At 38.0% G+C, this 14,644-nt stretch overlaps 2 protein-coding genes and 1 non-coding gene across 6 annotated transcripts in view; 2 read left to right on the forward strand and 1 right to left on the reverse strand.

The window, feature by feature from the left end:
- The window catches only part of CLK1 (CDC like kinase 1), a 747,223-nt gene that overhangs the window by 729,683 nt on the left and 2,896 nt on the right, over nucleotides 1-14,644 (forward strand). The window lies entirely within an intron of this gene.
- SPATS2L (spermatogenesis associated serine rich 2 like) overlaps nucleotides 1-14,644 on the reverse strand; it is a 229,700-nt gene that overhangs the window by 105,948 nt on the left and 109,108 nt on the right. For all 4 annotated transcript variants that reach the window (XM_049773217.1, XM_049773219.1, XM_049773220.1 and 1 more), the window contains one exon: nucleotides 10,356-10,416. In XM_049773217.1, the coding sequence (XP_049629174.1) occupies nucleotides 10,356-10,394 (39 nt within the window). In that variant the 5' untranslated portion in view covers nucleotides 10,395-10,416. The remainder of the gene's footprint in view (nucleotides 1-10,355; nucleotides 10,417-14,644) is intronic.
- Nucleotides 14,013-14,145, forward strand: LOC126010014 (small nucleolar RNA SNORA51). Its single transcript, XR_007496156.1, has one exon. It is a non-coding gene; the product is annotated as a small nucleolar RNA SNORA51 (small nucleolar RNA).

Raw genomic sequence — 14,644 nt, forward strand, 5'->3', positions numbered from 1 at the left:
TTTTATTCCTTTTAGGCAGTATGGGTTTGCAACACTATTACTGAAAGGATACCATGCTTATCCCCTTACCTCCTTTTAGCACCCAGTTTTTGTCCAAAGTGGTTATTTCCAACTATCACTGACAAAGTTTCTTTTCTGTCTTAATAGCACAGCCACTGGTACCTTCTTTTGTGGCAAGCTTCCTACCAGGGACCTGTCCTCCTGGCTATTATTTCTACTGTCTTTGGGTATTAGTCTCCAGTTATGCTTTTCATTTCTATCCCACAAATGAGTTTGATTATTCTATGTCTATTCCTTTCCCTCTGACTCTTCTTGTTCAGCATGACACTGTCTATCCATGTCTAAGCAAATTTCATGATTTCATTTTTCCCTAACCGCTGCACAGTAAATAATTCATTGTGTAGATGTACCACTCTTTCTTCATCCATTTATCTGTCTCAGGCACTTGGGTTACTCTAATTATTGTGAATAGTGCTATAATGAACATAGGAGTGCAGCCGTTTTATTCTGCCTTGTGTTTTGGGATCCTAGAGTATATTTCTAGGAGTGGTTTGCTGAGACACATGGAAGCTCAATTTCTAGTTTTTTGAAGAATACCCACATTGTTTTCCAAAAAAGGCTGGGCCAGTCAATAGTCCCAGTGGCTTGTATCTATCCTCTCTACATCTATGCCAACACTGGTTGTTCTTGTTCTTTGTGATGTGTGCCAGTCTCTATGGTGTGAGATGGTATCTCATTGTCCTTTGGATTTGTATCTTCCTGATGAATAGTGATATGGAGCAATTATTTCATGTGCCTTTGACCATTTGTATTTCTCCTTTGAAGATGTTTTTGCTTACCTCTCTCCTCCATTTTTTGATGGGGTTGGATGTTTATTCTTGTTAAGTTCTACCAGGGTCTTACAATATATATGTATATATTAATATCTGAAATGTTTGTTGTTGTTGGATTTTTTTGTCACATCCAGCAGTGCAAGGTGGACAATTTGGTGTAAATTTAGGGATACCAAGCAGGTACTCCAGTCTTTTGATCCATATCCCTAGCTGCAGAATTACATTTAAAAAATTAGCAAATTAAGTAATAAAAATACAAACAAATAAAGCTCCATAAGTAATCATCATTGGCTCTAGAAGTTAAGGAGAATCTCTTTATAATTTTAGGATGACTTAATTTGCCAAGGGAAGAGCAATTCTAGAAGAAAAATTTTGATTTAATAATAATTGTGGGGGGCCAGAATGATAGCACAGTGATAAGGTGTTTGCTCTGCATGCAGCCAACACAGGAAAGACCCCGGCTCGAATCCTGGCATCCCATATGGTCCCCCGAGCTTGCCAGGAGTGACTTCTTAGCATAGAGCCAGGAGTAACCCTAGAGCACTACTGAGTGTAACCTGAAAAAAAAAAAAAAGGGGCAACCCCCCCCAAAAAAAAACCTTACTAATTCTTTTCAATTTTCAATTAATGCAGACATTTAGTGCACTTCTATTATGGAATTTACTAAACAGGTTATTTCAGTGGACTTAAATTTTTTTATGAAGATACTATGGTTTACAAAATTATTCATACTGAGTTTTTAAGTATGCAGTGTTCCAGTACTAATTCCACCACCAGTGTCAACTTCTCTCCCCAGTGTCACCAGATTCCTTCCCCCAATAGTCTGCCACCTGACAGGCATATTTCCCAGTTTTGGCTGTTGTGATTTTCGCTCTTGCTTTCAGTATTGCTGACTTGTGACTTGAATATATACACATACCACTCCTCTACACCACCAATATACTGAATACTGAGGTCTCTGATCTTTGCCCCCATTACTTCCTGCCTGCTTCTTCTTGTTATCCTTCCTTCAATTTTCCTTTTATTTCTTCTTCCTACATTCTGGGGTACAAGGTGATCAAGTTACTTGGTTTAATGTCTTGGTTTCCTCATGCAGTTATTCTATATACTCTAGAAAAAGTGATATCATCTTGTGTTTATCCTTCTTCTAGTTTATTTCACTTAACATGATGCCCTTCAGTTCCATCCAAGGTACAGTGAATTAAATGATTCTGTAATTCTTTGCAACTGCATAGCAATCCACCACAGCAACAATTCACTCATCTGCTGTTTGGGCTCTAGGCTGTCTTATTATCTTAGCCTTTGTGTACTCAGTTTGCAGTGATTAGTGGTGTGCATATGTCTTTTTGGATGAATAGCTTTTTGAGTGTATTCTGGGGGGGCAAATATTCAGAAGTGGAATTTCTGGGTCATATGCAGCTCAATTTTTATTTATTTAGAAATCACTATAGTATTTCTTCCACCCATCATTCTTCTGCTTTGTCTTTTTTTCCTCTTCTTCTGGTATTTCTATAATTTGGAGATTAATCATCTTGCTGTTATCCATCAAGCAACTTACATTATCTTTTAGTCTTTTATTTCTCTTTGCATTTGCTACTTCATTACTGTTTGTGACTTGTATTATTTTGTCTTCAACTTTGCTGATATGGTTCTCTGCAGGCAGAATTCTATTGCTCTGGTTTGTTATTGAATTCTTCATTTCCATTTGCATGAACTCTTTAATAGCCTGGGTTATTTCTTCCTTGAGCTGACTGAATTTTTCTTCCAGTGCTTATTTTATTTCCATTGCCATTGCATAAAGTATAGATTTGAGGCTTTCCTCAATGAGGCTCAAGAGTTTCTATCAAGGATTTGCTAGGACTTCTGACCCTTGTCTACCAATGCAGGTACATTCCTTTACTGCCCCATAGAGTTTTGTGGATACTGACAGCTGAGCCCTAGATTCCCACTCTCTGAATACTGATCTGATTATTTAATACAAAAGGACTACTACTTACATGTTGTTCTAACAATTCCTGTGTTCTTCAGATGGCATTTCAGGGGTCAGACAAGTGAAGGTCTAGTTACTCCCATTTACATAGTAGGGTTATTATGATGATATTCTAGGACAGATATAAGAATCCACCAGCCCTTAGAGTTAGTGAGATTGGAGAAGTTGAGTTGCTGCAATTTTATCTATGTAGTTTGGGATATTAGAGCAGTCACTGGTACCCTCAGAACAACTTATTGGGTTTACAGGCAATGTTCAGGGCAAGGCAGAACAGGATAGATGGAGTTTAAAGCCTTATTAATTCAGTCTGTCTCTCCTCTTCCAAGGGTCAGGGAGTTCCTGGGGCTGAGGGAAGGCAGTGATGGCTTTTCCTGTTCAAGAGCATGGGGGAGAGGCTTAACTGACTTTTTAAATATACAATTTTTGCTTCTCTCTTAAATACTGCAGAAACTATAGTGCAGGAAAGGACCATTCCTACACATCTTCCAACTGGTAGGTTCCCAGTTAGCAACTTAAGTCACTAAGGCAGTGAGGTCCTACCCACTTAAAGCTCATTCCTGAGGGATACATGGTCCCCAAACAACTTTGGCCTCAGGAAAATACTCCATCAGCATGAGGAGACTTCCATAAAGCAGTGCAGCAAGTTGATTCTTCCCATTTTTCCATTCTCTTTTCCATTTCCCATCCTCTCCCTCTTCTTTTAAAGGAAGTCTGGACACTTACTGTCTGCTCATGCCACTTTCCTTTTCCCTTTTAAGCACTGCGCCCCACCCCATGAAATATGTTGTTGATATAATCTCATCTTGTTACCTTCTTCAAAGACTCAGAAAATGAAGCACAAGTACACTTCTTCTAGTTAGTCCTATATTTTCCCCACTGGCACTCTCATTTTTGTCCCAACTTAGGGAAGCAAGTTTTCTGTTTTCTCCCTTCTTCACAATAATCTTAACAATTACCATTATAGACATTTGGCTGAATTATTTAACAAAATAGTCAGTAAAATAGTTGAAAGACAAAATTATGGCATTACTATGATAGGAGTATTGAATAGAACATTGAGTACACAAATAAATTACAGGTCCATTTGAGCATATAACGAGTTCTTAATTGAGTTGTAGAGAAATGACTTACAGTGTAAAAGAATTTTTGAAAATAATAAAAGCAGTGTATTACTAAATATTGAATCTATTACTCATCTCTCTCCATCTACCACCTGACCTTCTTACCTATGTAAATCTCTTTGGAGAGATCTTTAATACCAAGAGAAAAAAAAACACTGCAACCGTGTCATATTGTTAATCTATAAAAAATGGGTAATTTAAAAAGAATAATCATTTCGAGAACTAGTAGATCACTGTAGTACTCATATATTTTAAACATTTTCAAGTTTTATTTATGCCACCAAAGTTTCTAATATTTGATGTGCTGTTTTCTTTGTCATTAGCCATCTCTCTTATATATATTTCTCAGGCACAATCAAGATGCTTTGGGGAAAGTCTGGAAGGAGCAGGGAATGGAAAGGCAGAACAGAAATACTGAATTCCAATCATGTCGCTTGGAAGAAGCAATGTGATGCTATTCCTACAATAGTAAATTTCTTCTTATCCCCTGAAACTGATGCTGACATTTCCATTTATTCATTCAGTTCTCTTAGACTCCTTGTCAAATCTCTTCTAGTTGCCAAGCAACAATAACAGCAGTTCTGTATATAAGCATTAGGTAATAACTACTGTCAATGTTCCTCCTTTCTCTAAAAGGGAAATTTGATGACCCTTTCCTATGAGAAAATGATAACAAGAAACTGCCTGTAGTGAAACCTGAAAGCCTTGTGTGTGGTTGTGTTCTTACTGTCTGAACCCAATGCTTGGTCTCCATCGACTTAAATATACCAACAAAACAGTGGAATGGTCATTGGCTTCCACACTTTAAAACAACTGTGAATCATTGAAAATATCCAAATTCCTCAGAACAAATTCTCTATTGAGTCAAGTTGTATTTTAATGATGTACAATAATGGGTTTCTTTTTGTATTTTCTCCGATCCTGCTAAAATATTTTTCATCAAATAAATGTTTGTGTTTTTCACACCAAACTCTGTTCTATATAAAGAGTTAAATTACTTCTGAGTTCTTTGTAAAATACAGGTTGAGTCACTGACAGGAAAGCATATAAAAGCAGTTGCACATCGATGTTTTTTATGTTTGTGTGTAACATCTTATTATCATGTCCATTTTATAGATGAGAAAACTGGAAGGTGATCGCTGCTCAACTATGAATTGCAGAACTAATTCATCTCTGCCTCTGTCACCCATGTCCATATTTTTTTCATGCCCAGACTTCACTAGAGATCAGACCCCAAGGACACTGGACTCCCTGAAATGGCTTCAGAATTAATTACTCTTCATTGATCGAGTTCACTTATACTAGGACACTCGGTAATCATGAAGCCCAGTTTACAAATGAAGTTCTTTACTTTCTATCATCAAATTTTATTGTTAAATTTTCCTCTTCTTGAACTTATTTATAATTATGAATAGAAGTTTTCTGACAAAAATGTTATTTGTCAATGCCAGCTCTAATAATCCTTTTGGATTTGGCTGAGAAGTTTATAAATCTATTTACCTTGATACCCTAGTATTTTCTGCAAGATATAATGAGCTTGTTACTACTAAGATTTCTTCTAACTTCATTTTTGAATTTTTGGCATAGAGTGTCTACAACAGAACTGTAAAAAGTGAGTCAGCCTAAACAGAAAAATTCCTGACTAGTTCAGAGATTTTGTTCTATTGTCTCTTCTTTGTAAAGTGACACATAGCACAATGTCATTTTTGGATCAGCACAAATTCTATTGGAGACCACCCGTATTTGATATGCACTTCCAAGATGTACTTTTTTTTTTCTAAAGAACCATAGATAGTCAACTAACCTTGACATTTGTTTATAGCAAAATTTTAATCTTGTTTTATTTAATAGCAAAGAGAGCATTAAGATGAAATGACATTTTCATTAACCTACATTTCAGTGTTCAAGAAAGCTGAAGATTTTCAAAATATTTTGAATGAAAAATGTAGTTGCACAAGAACCAATCTACCCAAACAGGCATTGCTCCTTCATTGAGTAGATATTGGTATATCTAACCCTCTATGGGGCCCAGCTATGAATATTCTGTCAAACCAAGGCAATACAACTGGTAGGCCTGGACCCAGGAAGCAGAGCAATTCATAGGGAGACGGAGACAAGATCAACTACAGTACAAGGCATTGATGATGTACCAAACAGAGAGAACCTTGTGAAACCTCAAAGCAGAACAGAGCAAGAGCAAAACCTTCAGGTGGGGTACCAGGAAGGAACAGGTTTACTGGGAAGGAGGCTCTCTGGGAAGGACCTTCCAGGCAGAAGGTCCTGGAAAGATCTGGAAGCACAGATGCTTCTGGTCAGAAGAGCTGCAAGAAGGGCTTCGTGGGGATCTGTTCAAGGCGCTGTTCCTCTTATCCTGCTGCCTCTCCCCACACAACACTTCATGCTGAGTAGATTCCCATTATGTACATATGTTCAATTTCTCTACCCATTCAGTTGTTGGAACCTCTATTCAATGTTTTTTTTCATATATAGCACAGACACATCTATGATCAAATGTAGTTTATAGGTCCTGGGGCAATAGCTCCAAAGGCCATGCACATGGTTAGCTTGTGAGGGACTGGGTTGGTTCCTCAGCACCACTACAGGGATAGCTCTTGAGCACGGACAAGTGTGGTTTAAAATACAAACACAAGAATTTTAATTTAGAGATCAAGCATTGGAAGAGATTAGAAAGTGGTAACAAAGTAGAACAATGACAACAATATACTGTAATGTCAATTGGTTGTCAAAAAAGGATGTCAATGTGGTTTCTCAAAAATAACATTTTGAAGGGGATATATGTGTGTATATATACATATATACATATATATAAATGATTGGGGTTACATTTGACTGAACTCAGCACATACTCCTGGATCTGCACTCAGGGATCACTCTTTGTGGGGTTCAGGGAACCAAGTGGGATGCAAAATATTGAACCCAGGTCTACTGTGTGGAGGCATGTGGCTTACCCAGTGACTATCTCTCTGACTCCTAAAATATTTCTGAACCAGTTACGACTAGAAGTCATGAAAAGAGCAGAAAGTGAACCCACAGGTGTGATGATTCTTCGCTGATCAGCTCATTTAATAGAGGACCCATGAAAAAACAGCAGAGAACTCATTTCTTCACAAGACATTTTACTACCAATTTGATTTCTCATAATACTTGTCTAAGCACTGCTCAAGAACTCGGCATATATCTGGTGTCAGATCTCTAAGAGCTTACAATTTAAGATATGTTATTACTCTTCATTTTCAGAACTAAAATGCCACTGCCATGTGACAGATTGAGAAATAACTAATCATATAAAGGCCACGAGAGCTAATAAGTAAAAGTAATATGTGCACTAAAATAAATTAATGTAAAATCATAGAGGTTCCTCTTTTCAGTTGTTTATTAAGATTTATTTTGATTGAGTTGAGGAATTTATTAACCTTCTGTCATAGGCAGGGGGATGAATTCATTGAGTAAGAGTTCTACTTGCACGATCATGTAGATTCATAATATTTCCAACTTAAACATTACCCTCTTCAAAACAATGCCAGCAATTTGATAAGCCGCTGACATGTGACGGCAAACACACCATCTCCTGCTAATCTTCTGATGTGGATGTGACACTGATCTTGAGAAGTAGGTGGAAGTGGTGCCTAAGAGACTGCAGGAAGAGTGTTCAGTAAATCTCTGTGGTCCATATGTGGAGAAACGCTCCTTTCCTTACGGTGCATTAGCACCTCTGTTTCCAACAAAATAAGGCTACTTTGAGGGTGGAACCTACCAGGGACCAACTGAGAATTAAAGTTTTTTCCACACTGCTGGGTTTTGCCGGAAAGTTCCAGGAAGTACTAAGGTAGTAGAGAGAGCACAGACTTTTGGACCAGCTCTTCCACATGGCCCCGCAGGCTCAATGGGTAAAGTTACTTAACAGAAAGGTTTACAAACCAGGCAGTATAGTAGCTCACAGAGCTGGAGCCCATTTTAAAGAAATATCCCACTTGGTCATTCTGCTGATTAAATCCTTTCATCATTTTAGTTCTGTCCTATAAATAAAGCCTTACATAGTTCTCAGCTTCCATATTTGCCAGCCTGGTCATGCTGTGTTCATGTGTGTTTTCATGTGTGGAGGTATGTCTGTCTGTGTGTCTGTGTGTATAGGCCCTTTTTAGAATAATGTCTTAGTATTTATGAAACAGTATTAGAAGACTGCAAAAGAACTATTCACACTGAATTAAAGTTAAAAGAGTGATTTAAAAAACAAATTCCGGCTACAATAATCCACGTGCTTCTCGATTGACATCAAATAGTACAATAAAACGCAGGTTCGCTAAACTACAGTCATTTTGAAGCAGTGACAAAAGAAACCATTTCAGTCAGTCTATTTGCAACAAATGAAGTTTGATCACGAAGTTTCAAAACTATGGTTTCTATTTGTGAAAGTAACAGGTACTCTGGCTAGTATGCGGTATTTTCCTTCTGCCTACACTCAGAATAGAAGAAAATTCTATACTCATTTAGTGGAGAAGAGAATTTATTTTGTCCATTCAAGTTCATGGTGCCCAGGATTCCAGACAATTTCTATCAGAACTCCTGACACAACCAGGTTTCTGTCAGGGACTAGGAACAGGTAGAAGGGATAATAGTTAAATCCACAGCTCATCAGATACTGCACAGGCTTCTGCCTCTGCTTTTCTATCTAAAAGCTCACTGTATCTGGAAAGCTCACCCGTATCTTCATTCACATGGATAGTGTTTTTATCCTGCTGTTTTCATCTCCTCAAATCTCACCTCCTCCCAGAGGGTGCCCTGACCAAGCCCATCCCCATGGCTGCAGGGATGAACCACTGGTTGGTTTCTAGCACCTACTCATAGGATTCACTCTCTAAGCCCCTGACATGTCCCAGACCATAGCCCCATTGGCATAAAGCAGGAGCTGAACATCTCATTACTCTATCCAAGTCTCCATGAATGTGACTTCTCTCACCCCTCACTTTGAATCTGTGGGACTCGAGGAAACAAACAGCAGTGAGACAATCAGAGCCCTGGGGAGCAGACAGCCTGGGAGAGGCTGAAACTGGCCTGGTGGCACTGAGGAAGGTTCTGGTCTAGGTTCTGCTACTCAGTTACATTCCCAGTTCACATGGTGCCAAATAAGTGGACTGGGCAAGTATACCTTCAGGGGCTCACCTAGTTAACATTTTATTTATAAATATCAACAGGTCATCTACAGTAGTACTTGGTATGTGAGTTGGCACTCCTGAAACACTTTGGGCATGATAGCATTACTGACGATGTCAATGCTGGCAACCAGCAGTGTGTGAAGCTGTGAGGGCCCTTAGGACCATATCTCAGTGAGTTCAGGTGGACCTGTGATCTTGGAGACTAAACTTGAAGCCTCATACATGCTGGGCCTATGCTCTTGCCCCTAGAGCTCTTGTTTTGGGCCTTGATCGATGTTTTATGATCACTAAATACAAGTTAGCCTTGTCCCATTGAGAAACAGTGAGAAACTGTGATTCTAATTAGACATCAACTCATGGGTAGAACAGAGATTTGGGAGGGTTTTGGAAGCTAATCAGTTTTCAACAAGTAACGAGGAGGGGGATTTAGGGATTCAAACATTTCTAGTGTGGAAAGCCAGACTGAAGGCTACCAGGCCTGGCCCTGAGATGAGGTGCTGGATTCCTCTCTATGAGGCCATTTCTAAAGACAGCAGCAAATGACCCGAGTTGTTTGATGTAACCAGCATGGTGTTAAAGAGTAAGGCTGGCAGCATGGCATGACATGAATTCAATATCCCAGCTCTGCTTGTTATTAGAGATAGGAACACAGGCAAGATATTTAACATCTCTGCCTTACTCTCCTCTAGAGAAGAATGATTGTAGTAATCAAAAGGGGTCAAATTGAAGACTAGATGAGAAACTAAATGTCATATGCCCAACATACCTTCAGGCACACTACTTAGGATTCTGTTAAATCATTGTTTAGGGTCCTGGGATGTGGCTCAGTGGCAGAGTATATGCCTTGAGTGCAGGTGAGTTCGATACCCAGCATGGGTCCACAGTGCCCAGTGAAGTACTAACACAACAAAAGCATGAGGTCCCCACATACATACACAACACACATTCAACTGTATATTGCCTGTGGTGCTTCAACCAAGTGCAAACCCTAGCCAGTGACAACCAAATGTGTGACTCCCAGACATGGTAACAAGAGGGATTGGTGACCAGATAAAAAACAGTACATGCCAATTATATCCCATTTAAAGCTAAGAAATAAAAGCTAAAAAATATTTTTTTAGTATTTGAAATTTAACATGTAAACCCCAAGTCATTTCCCTCTTATTTGACCACAACTTTTGACAGGACATTATCCAATTTCTAGTTTCTACAGACCAATATGTAAACTATATCTTACCTTTTCCTTGACATTTACATGAGCATTGAGTTCAGCCATCTTGGTTCTAGTGGAGTAAGCCCTAAAAGAAAGGGAAAAAAAGATTAAAAATTTCAAATTGATTTCTTAAACATATTCTATGGTTTCTTCCAACAGAGTCAACAAATTATATTTACATATAATCATAAATACCACTTTATCAATGAAAAAATATATTCAAGTTAAGTATTTGTTTCAGATATGTTCTAAAAGCAAGTGACAATAACACTACAATCTTTTATTCATACGGTATTGACATAAAAGCTAACAAAGACAAATGCATATGTACCAAAACAATTTATTCTTCTTACATATAAAAGAAAGGTGATAAGAAATAATGAAGGAGGGAAAGTAATCCTGTTTTAACTAAGTATTGCCATCACATTCTCAAATCACTTCTTAGTCTCTAGTTAATGAAATAAATATTTGAGTATGTTTACAATGTATGTAAGTACAACAACCCCACCAGGAAGCAGAGAAATAGTCTCAAACATAAGAAACACTAAACATAACAACCTATAAGCTTGTCTTTTCACTTGTTGGCATACCAAAAAGAATCTTCCAGATCAATATGTATCTAACATCACCATATTTGTTTTTTTATTGTTATTGCTGGATTCATGACAAAATATTAACATTTTATTTCAGACCTACCACGGAAAGTTCAAGAGACATAGGCACTACAATTTCAACCAACCCACTCCAGATTTTATCTGAATATATTTTATTTTTCTTAAAAATATAAAGACCAAGTTTCAAGGCTGTAAGGTTCAGCCTGGTATCTATAATTAATAATACTGTGGCATATTTGAAGGTTGCTAAGAGACTAAACTTTAAGTCTTATCACAGCAAAAACACAACTTTACATGATGACAGATAGCAATGAGGTGTACTGGAAGGGCTATTTTGCAGTGTAGAAAAATATTACTAATTCACCATATATATTTTTGGGGGGGAGGGCACTTCACACACATGCTGTGCTCAGGTCTCCTATTCCTGGTCCTAGCAATTCCTGACCTAGCTGACTATAGCTCAACGTAAAAACTCCAGGATGCAGTTTTGTTTGGGTCTTAAGGTGTAGGGAATTACCTGGTACCCCAGCAGTGCTTGGGCGAAGTCTCTAGGGCTATACCTGGAGATGCTCAGGGGATCATTTGCTACCAGGGATCAAACCCAGATTGTCCACATAAAGGGCTTATGCCTTAAGAGTAAAATAAAAATATACAAGTTGGGGTTGGGGAATAAAAAAAAAATATACAAGTTATGATTATCCCACCTGCCTTGTTTCTAACCCCTTAGATGGATTGGTCTGAAGCAGGGTAGTGGGCAAAGAAATGCCAAGCCAGTAAGAAAAGAATAATCATAGCACCTGTGGCCTTTTGCCTCAATTTCTCTAATCAAGCCCCACACCAGAACTGCCCTTTCTTTATTTAAACCAATTCCCAATACCAGGAGGGGGAAGGTTGAGTAATCAGTGTGGTCTTTTACATATCAAAAGAAGAGGTTCAGGGAGGGAAGAACTTGGGCAAACACCTTTGTTTGGGTTTGATAGCTTGGTATTATCTTACATTAAACTCTGCACTAGCTTTTTGGCCTTTGATTCACTATATTTTTGTTGATGATCACCAATTTCAAGTGGACCATTAAAACTAACATGATGAAAAATTATTTAAAGAACCATGAATAACAAAGTTATTGATAATCTTAGACATATACTACTGAGTTATAGACATATAATATTTTGTCACCAATCCCACTACCAGTGTCAACTCCCATCAGCAGTGCTCCCATGTCCAACTTCCCTCCCACCATTACCTGCTATCTTGACAGGCACATTACAAAGTCTGGTGTTTGTGGCTTTGATTGCATGTTTCAGCATTGATGATTTTGTGCTTTGGGTTTATAACTCTATCACGCCCCCATAATTCAATATAACTGAAGCCTAGATCTCCTTTCCTCCATTACCTTTTATCCTCATCTTCTTCCTTCCTGCCTTGATTTCTTTCCTTCTCTTCCCTATGCTCTGAGGTCAGGGGTGATCTAGGTATCCCCCCTTCTACGACATTTAATTTCCTCATCCAGTTATCCTATATATCAAGATAAGTGTTTTAATTTTTCTGATGGCTTAATTCACTCAGCACAGTATTTTCCAGTTCCAGCCAGGATGCAGCAAATCACATGATTTCATTATTTCTTTCAGCTGCATACTATATTCCATAGACTGTCCATGATTTTCTGTTTCTCTAAATTCTTCAGATTTTTGTTGCCTCAGAAGTTTAGTATTCTTTGTAATGTGGTCTTCTCTAAGAATAATGCTCAATTTATATATTTTGTTGTATTTGGGGTCACTTCTTGGGGAGTTTGGGAACTATTCTCAGTGTCTTTGGGTCACTACTAATGGTGCTTTGAGACTATGTGTTGCCATAGATTGGACCCAAAGCTCCTGTATCCAGAGCCTGCACTCTAGCCTGCATATCTATATCCTGGGTGGAAGATATGGACACTTAATGTTTAGCTATCGGTTTTTTCTTTTACCTTCTTATCTGGTCTAAACCTCTCATCATTATTATGGAAGACAACTCTCTTATCTATAATAGTTTCAATTGCTTTTTTAAATATGACATGAAAGACTTAAAAATAGATTAGTTCAGATATTTTCAAGTAGAGGCTAAGGTATCCCCGCCAGCACTGCTTGTTCTCATTCTTTCTGATGTGTGCCAATGTCTGTGGCGTGAGATGGTACCTCATAGTTGTTTTGATTTGCATCTCCCTAATGATTAGTGATGGAGCATTTTTTCATGTGCCGTTTAGCCATCTGTATTTCTTTTTTGTCAAAGTGTCTATTCATTTCTTCTCCCCACTTTTTGATAGGGTTAGATTTTTTTTCTTATAAAGTTCTGTCAGTGCCTTGTATATGGCAGGGATATTGAGAGAAAGGAATTCTTATTCACTGCTGGGGGGAATGCCGTCCAATTTCCGTTGTGGAAAGTGATATGGAGATTTCTCTAAAAGCTGGAAGTTGAGCTCCCATACAATCCAGCTATACCACTCCTAGGATATATCCTAGAAACACAAAAATACAATACAAAAATCCCTTTCTCACACCTATATTAATTGTAGCGTTGTTTACAATAGCCAGATTCTGGAAACAGCCTAGATGCCCCTCAATAGATGAATGGTTAAAGAAACTATGGTATATTATGCAGACATCAGAAGAGATGAAGTCATGAAATTTTCCTACACATGGATGTATATGGGATCTATTATGCTGAGTGAAATAAGTCAGAGGGAGAGAGATAAACACAGAATGGTCTCCCTCATCTATGGGTTTTGAGAAAAATGAAAAACATTTGTGTAATGATTCTCAAGGACAAATAGAGGAGGACTGGGGGGTCCAGCTCCTGACATGAAGCTCACCACAGGGATTGTTTAGTGCAGTCACAGAAATAATTACACAGAGAACTGTCATAACAAAATGTGACTGAATGAGGGGAGTACAGGCCGGTGTGGGGTGGGGAGGAAGGACACTTGGGATATTGGTCATGGGAATGTTGCACTGGTGAAGAATTTTATATATATATGTATATATATATATATATATATATATATTAAAAATCAAAAAAAAAAAAGAAAAGATAAGGCCTCCCAATTCTTACCACAGGCTGTGTTCTTTACACTGACTGTATAGAAAGAGGAGGTACAGTAAATGCACCCAATATACACCTCAACCCAGGCCTTTTGCCTGGTCTGTATTGTGAATTGAGGGACAAACAGAGGCTAAGGTATGATCACTACCTATTTGCACTTCGAAGGTTTTTTGTTAATTAAGATTACGGGGATATTTTTATTCTTTCTGTTCCTTACTACAAAGTGTTGTAAGTAAAGTTAATACATTTTAAGGATATCTTGCCAAAAATCTTTGCTTTATCATTTTCTTTTAGACCTAGGACTTTAACAGAAATTTCAGTCTACTGCCTTTTGCAGTGACAATGAAAGTTTGGCAAAATGAAATTTTAATTCAATGACTTTTCAAGTAGGAATCTACATGAATACATTACATACTATAAAATGTTAGAATAGTAAGATTTTATTTTTTAGAATTTTACAAATGACATGCCTTTGGGCATACTTATAGAACAGATGCTGCATACTTAATCCCCAGACAGGCAGCTCCTTTCCATCTACCATCTAAAAAATTCATTCCCTGCCCTAGAGAAGACCAGCACCTGCCTGCTGCATCTTTCTCCCTTCCCCAGTCCTGCTAATCTCCC

The sequence above is a fragment of the Suncus etruscus genome, chromosome 5 (genome assembly GCF_024139225.1).
Source record: "Suncus etruscus isolate mSunEtr1 chromosome 5, mSunEtr1.pri.cur, whole genome shotgun sequence".
Lineage (NCBI taxonomy): Eukaryota > Metazoa > Chordata > Mammalia > Eulipotyphla > Soricidae > Suncus > Suncus etruscus.